Genomic DNA, 11,595 nt, shown 5'->3' on the forward strand with positions numbered 1-11,595 from the left:
TCTTAGTCTTTCGACGATGCGGTGGTTAGCGAGAATGAAGAAAAGGTAGAGCGGTGGGCACTGATGCAAAGGAGGAAATGAGGCGCTACATTGAAACGATGTCATGGTCGACGAGAATGAAGAGAAGGTAGAGTGGTGCGATGGGAAAGGAGGAAGAGAAGGCAAGTGAGGCATCTGCGCTGCACCGCTTTGCCTCCTCTTCCTCTTATGATGCTGTGGTTGTCGACGAGAACGAAGATGAGATAAAGCAATGTAGCACCGACATAGAGGAGGCAATGTGGCGCCGACATATAGGAGGCAATGTCACACTGAACAAAGGGGTGGTTACCGAGAATGAAGAAGAGGTAGAGCAATGCGACGTTGATGCATAAATAGTGCAGTGTCACACTGAACGATGCAGTGGTCAATAAGAATGAAGAAGAGGCAGAGCGATGCGATTGAAGAGGAGGAAGAGGAAGCCGGTGAGGCATCGACATCGCATCACTTTGCCTCCTTTTCCTCTTTCGACAATATGGTAGTTAACAAGAATGAAGAGAATGCAAGAAAATGTGGCATTGAATGATATGGTGGTCGGCGAGAACAAAGAGGAGGCAAAGCGGTGTGACGTCGATGCAAAGGAGGCTGTGTGGTGCCGCACTGAATGATGCAATGGTTGGTGAGAATGAAAAGGAGGCAGAGCAACGCTGCACTAATGCGGATACCTCACTTGCCTTCTCTTCCTCCTTTGGCACCGCACCACTCTACATCCTCTTCGTTCTCGTCGATCACCATATCGTTTGGTGCGACATCGTATTACCTCCTCTACGTCGACGCTGTATCGCTCTGCCTTCTCTTCATTCTCACTTACTACCGCATCATCGGAAGAAGAAGAAGAGGAGGCATAGCGATGCGGCACCGACGCAGATGCCTCACCGTTTTACCTACTTGTCGTCGATGTTTGGATCGACATCGACAAGGCTAACCATCGTATCATTCTCATTGGCCACCACATCGTTTGGTACGATGTCGTATTGCCTCCTATGCGTCAATGTTGTACCGCTTTGTCTCCTCTTCATTATGGTCGATTATCGCATCATAGAAGAGGAACACAGTGGTGCGGCGCCAACGCAAAATGCCTTACCATTCTACCTCCTCGTCATCGATGGTCAGATCGACATCGACAAAGCTAACCACCGTATCGTTCTCGTCGACCATTTCCACTCCACCTATGATTCTATCGTCCGTCGCTACTATTGAAATTATCTTTTTGTTTATCATTTTCATATCATTCAAGCACGTATTGAATCTTTCATCGATAAAGATGACGACATTAGGGTAAATGAGATTAAATATTTTATTTTTATAACTATAAAAATTTTATTTTAATTTTTTTTAATTTAGAAATTAAAATGATAAAGAGCTCTAGAAATTAACCTTAGGTTTCTCCCACTAAATCCAGGTACGGCATCTATCTTTCAAATATTAAGATACAATAGCATCACCATAATTGCTGCGTAGCTCTTCTATATGAAGAAGTGAGAACTGCAAGCAACTATAATATCACTAAATAGCACCTTCTTTGCCGGACAATATCAATAAAAGAAGGCCATACGTCACACCGATATCAATAAAAGAAGACACGTCAAACCCCATATCACGTCAGGTCACGAAGTAAACAACAAGACCGATGATTCCGATGCAGTCTCTCACGACACTTTCTCTGACGAAAACGCCACCGCACCGACGTGATATCGTCCCTCTCTCTCTCTCTCTCTTCTCTTGCGCTTTTTTAGCCCCCTAAGCGACGCCGCAGTCCTAATTCCTTGTTTCCCATCGCCGATTCTTCCATGGCATCCTCCTTCTCTTCTCCTCCGCGTGTGGTCGACGAGTGCCGAGGCGTCCTCCGCGTGCTCAGCGACGGCGCCATCGTCCGGTCCCAGAACCCCAGCTTCCCCATCCCCGTCGTCGACGACGGCTCCGTCGAGTGGAAGGACGCCCTCTTCTCCCCCGCCCCCCACGACCTCCACCTCCGCCTCTACCGCCCTCGTCGCAGCCAAGCCCCCGACGAGGGCAGGCTCCCCGTCTTCTTCTACTTCCACGGCGGCGGCTTCTGCATCGGCTCCCGCACCTGGCCCAACTGCCAGAACTACTGCCTTCGCCTCGCCTCCGACCTCCGCGCCCTCGTCGTCGCCCCCGACTACCGCCTCGCTCCCGAGCACCGCCTCCCCGCAGCCATCCACGACGCCGTCGCCTCCGTCGAGTGGCTCCGCTCCCAGGCCGCCGCAGACCCGTGGCTCGCTGAATCGGCCGACCTCGCCCGGGTGTTTATCTCGGGTGACTCCTCCGGCGGGAACATCGCCCACCACCTCGCCCTCAGGTTCGGCTCCCCTGCCGGCCGGGCCGCGCTGGCGCCGCTCCGACTCCGGGGGTTCGTCCTCCTGATGCCTTTCTTCGGCGGGACCCAGCCGACGCGGTCGGAGGCGGAGTGCCCAGACGATGCGTTCCTGAATCGGGAGCTCAACGACCGGTACTGGCGACTATCGATCCCCTCCGAGGCGACGCTGGACCACCCGCTGGTGAATCCTTTGGGGCAAGAGAGCGCGGACCTAGAGGCGGCAGAGGTGGACCCGATACTGGTGGTGGTGGGGGGACGGGATCTGCTGCGGGACCGGGCGGCGGAGTACGCGGTGCGGCTGAGGGGGTGGGGGAAGCCGGTGGAGCTGGCCGAGTTCGAGGGGCAGCAACACGGCTTCTTCACGATCGACCCCTGGTCCGAACCCTCCGGCAAGCTGATGGGGACGATCAAGCGGTTCATGAAGGACAACGGCGGCGGTTGGAGCTGAACCCGGTCTAGTTCAATTCCTCGATCTGCTACACCTTCAGTACACGTGCACGGCTTAGATTATTTGATCGAAGGGGAGAATAAGATAGGAAGAAATCCTCAAGTCATTTGGTGTTTTATTTGCATTGTTCAATTGGATCAGTCTATATGGCAAGATATGATGGGCTTTTAATGAATCTTTTACGGTTAATCTGATATCCCAAAAATTTTAATTATTAAAAGAGGACTCAATATATTTATAATTCAAATATAGCATGAAAATACCCTCACACTTAAATGACTTGTAATATAAAAACACAGATGATAAATATATTTGTCAATATTAAACAACTAGAAAGAAGGAGGTTTATGCAAGTTGACGCAAGTTGAGAGTATCACATAATATTGTATTGGGATTAATAAATATTTTAATATTTCTATAGTTATATAATGTGAAGGAATCAACATGAAAGAAAAAAAATTAAAAATTAGATTGATGACGAGAACAAAAGATATAAAAAATACTTTCGATCTGTTTTAATTTCTCTATATAATGTTTAGGGTGCTCTTCAAAAATTTTAAAAAATATATGACAAACGGTATTATTAGTTCTTGGATGTCATTGACGAGAAAATCAATACGACTTGGTTCAGTCCCAAAAGCACTAATCTATTACAGAAGTGATTTGGATATATGATTGAAATAATAAGTGGACTCCTTAGGCTTCACTGGCTCATGGCAACTGACCCACGATTTCTTTGAGGTGTAGTTTGCCTTCTGAAGGATGTTCGAGTCATCCCAAGGTGCTACTTGTCCTTGTCTAGTGATGCTCTGCATCACTCCGAGGAGCTCCTTAGATGCGCTGAGGTCCTACACAATTAGTCAACGTTGAAAAATTTCTCGACCCGACCCCTCTAATACTTAAATCAATAAAGAAAGTGAAAAAGATTTAGCGGAGCTTATGAGAGTTTTTTTATTTGTCCTCTCATCTGGTTTTGAGGGTTGGCTTTATACCTGATTTGTGGGAGGAGAGTGGTTGATTGCTCATTCCCTCTTTAGCTTCTCATACCGTCAAGGGTTCATTTATGTCGAAAGCTAATAAACACATCTTCATGTTGATTATATCAAGGAAAGACAATTGGGGGTGTGTCATCTACTAGGGTAGGGGTATGCTTGAAACAAACAAGGGACGTGGATCGACATCGGGTGCCCGAAGAGTTGGGCCACACCGTCTAAGATTAATATTCCTTGCGATTAAGCATGCGACCTCTGAAATCATGACCAAGGGTGATGGATCACTACTGAATCGTGGTGCGATCAAGGGGAAGTGGAGAGGTCTGACAATATGGTTGAGGGGAAACTGAGAAGTTGGGTCTAATTATTTTGCATCATTAGTCTTTTGTATGACTTTTCACATGTGTGTGTTGATTCCAAGTGGTGACCTACGACTAGTCGATTTAGCAGTGTATTGCTAATGGTATTGTTTTCTCTTATCAAGTGTAAACTCTTCAATTTTTTTTTTAAGAGATATACACAATTTGTGCTTCTGCATGATAATTCAAGAATTTTATAATTGATTTCATATGATGATAAATTTACTTCTCAAATACAGGCATGAGATGTCAAACTTATTAATTTTACATCAGCTTTCTGGTATGTTATTTGATTATTGATGGCTTCTCGATTGTTCCTAAATGAACTTGCTACCTTAGAGTTAGAGTTAGGAATCACGAACCTGATGTCCTTAGTTTTTGTATTGGATCAAGATTTAAACCGGTCATTATTAGGTTTCTCCAACATAATCTAGATACGACATCTATCTTTCAAATCTTTAGATACAATAGCATCAGCATAATTTCTGCTTAGTTGTGTAGCTCTTCGATCTGGAAACTTCAAGTAGCAGCTAGCACAAAATAGTGTCATCTTTGCGATATAATATAGTAGGAAGGTGATACATCATACCAATATCAACGAAAGGAGACACATTAAACCTTATATCATCAAACCTTATATCATGTTAGCTCATTAAATAAACAACACAAAAACAAAACAAAACAACGTTGGAGTCTCTCCCCACACTTTCATTGGACAAAAGCACCAAGGCATTATCCCTTCTCTTGATAGAGGATCATTAAATGTAGTGATAGAGAATCATTGAAAACAAGAAATGATCGATTTTTATACATTGTCTACAACATATCATTAATCCATAATTGGAGGATAATCTCCTTGATTTATGAATGTGATTGAAGCATAATTAATCCTTCCTTAACATGTATAAATGGATAAATATCACATAGAAATGAATCAACAAGCTTTCCATCATATACCTCTTTCACCTCTTCTCCTTTAACATCATGCTTTTAAATGTTGTGATCCTGTATCATATCAAACTTACAAGATTTTTATATCACATCATATCATGTTTGTTGAATCTAAATTTTTCTTCTAAAACTCTACTTCTTTAACAATGAGAGCTACTCATCCATCCATCACTGGGTTAATACAAGTTTGCACCAAACTCCCTTAAGAATGTCTCCTATAACTTTTATGTCCCCTAGCTTAATCACTAGCCCTCCTATATATCCGTACTCTCCTTTTGCTCTTATTCTACATTATCACACCTCTTCACTTGACTACTGTGTATCACTCTACAGTTATGCTTTTGACACGATAAGGGATGTCTTCTCCTCGGTCAAGTGATACCATTGTGTATTAGTCTAATCAAGTATGTGTCACTAGCTCATCATCATCTCACACCACATGCACAACCTAGTTATACTAGTCATACCATTGGGATTGCACATGATAATATCCTCCATATGTCAAACCATGTTAGATCCTTATTCTTTACATCGTCACAAGTTCTCCACCCGAGCCTATCGAACCTCTGAGTATCACCTAAGCTCAAAAATTCCTTCACTAGCGTTAAGCCATATGTGAGAAATATGATTTTTTTATTTCATATTATCACATTGACTCTTGCACCATCCAATCCCACGCAAAATATTATCGGATATTAGTAGATCTTTTAAGTTAAGTGAACCTTAAATAGATTCATTATTCAACACAAATCATACCTAGTAGCTAAGAGATTTCACCAATGATGGAGCATTGATTTTATAAAAACCTTCAATAGTCAAATTGATGATAATTTGACTTATCATGATCTTTGTTATTACTCAAGGTTAGCACCTAGAAAAATTAGATATTAATAATGCTTTTTTATAGGGGATATTGACTGATGATGTTTTAATATAGTAACCCCCTAATTCGTTCACCCTCAATATCTCAATCTTGTATGCAAACTTTAGAAAACTATGGGCTTCACCAAGTCCCAAGAGCTCTAAATATGCATCAACTTTATCAAATTCCGAATTTGAGAACTACTTATTCTAATAACAACAAGATAAACATACCATATATTTACTAATTTTTGTTAATGACATCATAATTACAAGTAACAACTCTCTCAAGATCAAATAATTTCCTAAGCACTTGGTAGATAGATTCGATCTAAGGTTACTAAACTATTTTTCTATTTTTTCTCTTTCAAAAATAATACATCTGGGACCTATTACCAAAGACAAACTTGCAAAACACTAAAGAGGTTATCACTCTACTTTTTTTTCTACTAAATCATTCAAATTACTGTTAGTCTTGTTACGAATTCTACACTGTATCGATAACTACTTTGTTCTTTGTAGTACTAATCCCTTTCTCATTATGTGTTGCTAGACCACCAGCTAGTGACCCCTTCAGACAGGAGAGCCTAGATCTAGAGGCAATGGAGGTGAACTCGATGCTAACTGTGGTGCAAATGAGTGATCTATAGCAAGACTAAGCAACATAGTACGCAGAGTAGTTGAGGGGGTGGGAAAAGCCGGTGGAACTAGTCAAGTTCAAGGGGCAATAGCATATGTTCTTCACAATCAACCCTTGGTTCAAATCTTCCGATAAATTAATGTGGACCGTCAAGTGGCTCATGGAGGACAATCGTGATTGTTTGACCTGAACTTGGTTCGGATCAATTCTATAATATGTTATATTTTCATGATCGAAGTGTGTCGACAACTTCGTATAGGTAGTTTGATTGGAAGATACGGGTGTTTAAGCTTGTCCAAAGATGTGTATGTGGATTCTTTAACCTATTCTACATGAAAAGTGAATAGTCTCGTATAGTTAAAAATTGAAAGTATGAGATGATATATATATTGAGTTTGACCCATAATCAAACAACTTAAGCTTGTTGCTTGACATGATATATGTACATCATAACCAGTTAGATTTTTAACATTGAATAAAGTTAGGTAGATAAATTTTGATCACAATGAATCAGAAAAAAAAAAAGAAAAAAAAAAAGGAGCTAGTTAAGCTGCAATTTAATTGAATGAAGATGAATCTTGATTAAAGGGAACACAATCAACACGTTTGAAAAGCCTAAGATATTAAAAATATTCATATGTATCATATAAAAGAGATATTGAGTAAGAGGATAATGTTTTAACCCACAACTTAGATAGATTAAGGTTTTTGGTTGAATTAGTATCTAATCTAATATATGTTAACCTCGATCTGTGAAATAAAATATATTTATATGTATGTGTGTGTTTGTTTTGGATTTCCTAATTTCCATCTCAAATAATATTTTACCAGCTTTGGGTGTGAATTAATCAATTGTATTTATACTAATCTATTTATATTTATAAAGGTTAAACACAATCTCCGTTGTAGTCTAGTTGGTTAGGATACTCGGCTCTCACCCGAGAGACCCGGGTTCGAGTCCCGGCAACGGAATTCTTTCGTCTTCTTTACCTTTTTCGTGCTAATAATTTCCACTGCAGTTCGTTGATCACTTCGACCCGCCTTCGCAGCAACTCCTAATGTGACGCACATAAGTTGTTTGTTCGTTGGCTGGGGACGCATTACCCGTCGACGACACGGACCGCCTTCACAGAATCTCTCTCTCTCTCTCTCGGTAGTTCCTGCTTCATGTTGCTCCGTGCACATCATCTGTTTGTCATATTGCTTTCCTGTGTGGTGTTAGCCTAATGTTCGCTAGTTGGCGGGAGCTACTTTATGGTGATTCAATGCACATAAGCTGTTCGCTAGATGGACGTACATGCTGCAAATTACAATTCAAAGATGGACGCAAGTTCTCAGCCACAGTCAGAGAGAGCTTCATGATGCAACCGAAGGCTCCTAATCTCTCTCTCTCTCTCTCTCTCCAGTTATGAGTGAATAGTATCGGGTTTTCTGTCCACAGTAGCAAAATTTGACCGTATCAGAACACAGTCGATTTAAAAGATCAAAGCCTTTACTGACTGATACAATTCTTGCAAACCTCAACACGGATTACAATCCAAGTGCAAGGTGTTCTACAACAACTCGATACACTACTACTCCCCTTAACAACTGACTACTGTTACTGACCGAAGAGAAGAACGGAAAACAAAATAGACTCATCGTCTATCTTCCACCACCATTCCGACTCGCTGCCACAGGAGCCCAGCAACGGAGGTCTCCGGATGATAATTAATCATCCCATCCTCATCATCCATCCTATGAGGTGAAGTAGAACACGGGGTTCAGGAAGAGATGGAGCATCTTCAAGAAGACGACGGAGGCCGAGAGGAACACCAGGCCATACGCCAATCGAAGACCCATTCTCATCACACCGAGAGAGAGAGAGAGAGAGAGAGAGAGCGTGCGGATGATGAGACTGGAGGCTCGGGGTATTTATCGATGACCTGGGATTTGGTCACCGACAGGTGAGGGTACCGATACCGCTTTCGAGTTGGTTGGAGAAGGTGAGATGGAAATTTGCTTGCAATGTTTCATTAGGTTACCACCACCCTCTATACAACTTAAAAGAGGCAACTGCTTGATTAGAAATTACACTGAAACCTCTTGAAGAAATAGAATGTTCTTTTTCCTTTTTTGGGACCATCAACCAATTTTAAATATCTTCCAAATCAATTTCTTAATTAAAGCAAAATTTTATTTATTGCTAAAATATGATAATTGTCTTTTTATTTTCTTCTTTTTACTACTCAGCATCAGGTAAAATATGCTGTGATCCAATCGATCAAACTATATACAATTTTCAAATGCCAATCATTAAAATAATATTTATACATACATGGGTTATGTTAAAAAAGGTATAGATAGTGGCCATCGTTCAACTAAGCTCACCATTGCGGTGCATGGATCGCAAGCATGATCCAGGTATTCTAACACGTGTGAAGCGTACACATCAACACGTCGAGTAAGTTTACGCGAACCATAAATTTTCTTTCGCCGCCCTGTACCCGCCTTGTGACTGGACCAAATGTGGGGTCCGGAATGAATCGTTTCGCCGTCTACGAGGCTGGTACAGGAAAGAGGTACATTTCGTGAGGGTGCGAGAGATTTCGTGGTGGCGCGCGCTTCGCGGCGGGGTAAGTTGCGTGTGGAAAGAGGAGGGTCACACGTGTGAAGTGGTGATAAAAGAAAGTCCAAGGATAAGGCAAAAGAGGATAAGGATTCTGACACGTCACCTTTTCTCTCGATCCCAAGAAGATCGGGAACTCCACGGCACGGCTCCACACGTGCGAGTCAGCGACACGAGTGGTGAAGCGGTGAATCGGCACGTTCACCCAAAAATCGAGAACTCGACGATGTCACGGCTCCACACGTGCGAATCAGCGACACGGGTGGGGAGGTAGTGAATCGGCTCCTGCCATGCTCTGTATAGTTGACGACGTTCGAGTGTCACAAGACAAAAAAATGTATCCTACTTGAGTTGACCAAGTTACCCTTGAAATCTTCTCTCTCTCTCTCTCTCTCTCGCTCTCGCTCTTGGAACCGTTCGAATCCAGAGGTGCGGAAAGATGAGAGACGAGGGGCCGACCCGGTTCCGCGGCGTATAGCTAGCAACGTTCATCCCGCGGAACGGATCCGGCCTTTTATAGAAGCCTGAGAGCCCGTAACCCGTCACCGGATTCCCCTCGGTGAGGCCACGTGACCCCGACGCCGATTCCACGTTTCCGTTCCACAGATTCCAGAACCTTCCAAGATTGATCGAAAAAAAGAGGATATCACCGTCGCGATCGCCAACGATGAGCGCGAGCCTTCGTGAGATTTGATCGGATGCAGCGGAACAAGACGCCTCCGCCCGCGCCGCAGCCACCGTCTCCGGGAGCCGGAGTCTCGGCGGCCCAAGTCCGGAGGCAGCCACTGATCCTAAAGCAGCCGACGCGGCCCGGGCCGCGATGCGCGGAGCTGGCCGGGGTCACAGCGGCGGACTGCGCCGCAGTGTGCTGCTGCGGCCCCTGCATGGTGGTGAACCTCGTGGTGCTGACCGCGGTGAAGCTGCCGGCGCGGGTCTGCCGCCGGGTGTTGCACGCCCGGGACAAGCGGAAGGAGAGGGCCAGGAAGCGGAAGGAGGCCCGGCTGCTGGGGCCCAAGTCCGATGCCGGAGGCGACAGGCTTTCCACCGTGACGACGGAAGACTTGAACGGCGACGTGGAGGGGCTTCACGGGTTTGTCGTGTCAGCGGCGGGGCCGTCACCAGCAGAGGTGGCAGAGGTGGAGAAGGAGATATTGGCCCGATTCCAGCGCACCGGCTTCTGGCGGAGCCCGTCCCGGAGCGAGTCCCAACGCCGACTGGAACGGTACCCTTAACGGTTTCCGTCTCTGCTCCGCTACGCGGTCGTGCTTCCGTTGGTAACTGCCTCCAGAACTCACTTCTGTTGCCTCTTCTTCTCTCGTTGAAGGATGTGAGATACTATAAAACTACATGCGCATGAAAGGTAGGTGGAAATTTATATTTATGATATTATTTTGGATCCTTCACTTTTGCGTGAAGTTGATAGTGATTATTAAGCTTTAGTAATTTACCTAATTGTAAAAAAACCATGGCTAATGATAATTAGGTGTTGGGTTTTGAAGCTTGGGGGGGGAGCACATAGTCCCTCTCTCTTTCTTTTATTTTTCCTTGTGTGATGGAAATTAGTGGTAAAGCTCTACCACATAAAGAAAAATTAAGGGATTGTTGTTTTATTTGGAAATGCTTATTGAGCAAAAGCTTTTCAATTTATGTAATAGATGATAATATGATCACTTGTTATGTCAGACTTTGGTGATCTAATGTTAGTGTTCTCCAATTTGGTAACCCTTCTCACTCTCAACTTTGATGCAAGACTTTTAATGATTGGAAGTTGAGGAAAAAGGGGTTTCAGTAAGAGGGCAGAACCCTTTTCTGCCTTTGCTGTGAGATTTTTGGTGCCAGGTGTTAGTTATGTGACTTTCACACAAGAGTTATTTTTTGTACCGATATATTTAAATATTAATAAAATAATTTAGAAGCTTAACATATTTTGTGGTGAGTGAATTTTTACTATTCGATTTTCTTTATCTCAGACTATTTATGAGACTATTATTACGTATGAAATTTATTTCTTATTGTTAGGTTTTCTTTATCTCAGACTAATGTGAGACTGTTATTAGATATGAAATTTTGTTTCTTGTAAAAGATTGGAATGATTTTAAAATAAGATACTTTTTAAAGTCAAATTAAAAAATACTTTGATTATTGTAGCCCTGATTTAAATCTCAATAAAAATGCAGTATGGACGCAAAACAATAACATGCATACATGTGAATGTACACCCCTTCACATGCCCTGCCAATTACGACATTCATGCGATAGTATTCTTCCGGTAGGAACAGCATTCACATGAGGATAGAGAGAGAGAGAGAGAGAGAGAGAGAGAGAGAGAGATTTCAGATTAGAGATGGGAGGACAAGCACCA

General features: G+C 43.2%; 2 protein-coding genes and 1 non-coding gene across 3 annotated transcripts; all 3 read left to right on the forward strand.

Annotated features, from left to right (window-relative positions):
• The first annotated feature begins 1,743 nt into the window (after positions 1 to 1,743).
• Positions 1,744 to 2,997, forward strand: LOC135639977 (carboxylesterase 15-like). The gene has a single exon (XM_065154034.1). The coding sequence runs from the start codon at positions 1,827 to 1,829 to the stop codon at positions 2,820 to 2,822; it is 996 nt and encodes a 331-aa protein (XP_065010106.1). The 5' UTR covers positions 1,744 to 1,826; the 3' UTR covers positions 2,823 to 2,997.
• A 4,527-nt stretch (positions 2,998 to 7,524) lies between these two features.
• Positions 7,525 to 7,597, forward strand: TRNAE-CUC (transfer RNA glutamic acid (anticodon CUC)). The gene has a single exon. It is a non-coding gene; the product is annotated as a tRNA-Glu (tRNA).
• Positions 7,598 to 9,585: 1,988 nt separating this feature from the next.
• Positions 9,586 to 10,903, forward strand: LOC135639991 (uncharacterized). Its single transcript, XM_065154060.1, has one exon. The coding sequence runs from the start codon at positions 9,932 to 9,934 to the stop codon at positions 10,463 to 10,465; it is 534 nt and encodes a 177-aa protein (XP_065010132.1). The 5' UTR covers positions 9,586 to 9,931; the 3' UTR covers positions 10,466 to 10,903.
• Positions 10,904 to 11,595: the final 692 nt, after the last annotated feature.

The sequence above is a fragment of the Musa acuminata genome, chromosome BXJ3-6 (assembly GCF_036884655.1).
Source record: "Musa acuminata AAA Group cultivar baxijiao chromosome BXJ3-6, Cavendish_Baxijiao_AAA, whole genome shotgun sequence".
In the NCBI taxonomy this organism is placed as follows: domain Eukaryota; kingdom Viridiplantae; phylum Streptophyta; class Magnoliopsida; order Zingiberales; family Musaceae; genus Musa; species Musa acuminata.

Bases quoted from the DNA above. Each gene is read 5' to 3' on its own strand.
- LOC135639977 (XM_065154034.1), top strand. From the start codon at position 1,827: ATGGCATCCTCCTTCTCTTCTCCTCCGCGTGTGGTCGACGAGTGCCGA.
- LOC135639991 (XM_065154060.1), top strand. From the start codon at position 9,932: ATGCAGCGGAACAAGACGCCTCCGCCCGCGCCGCAGCCACCGTCTCCG.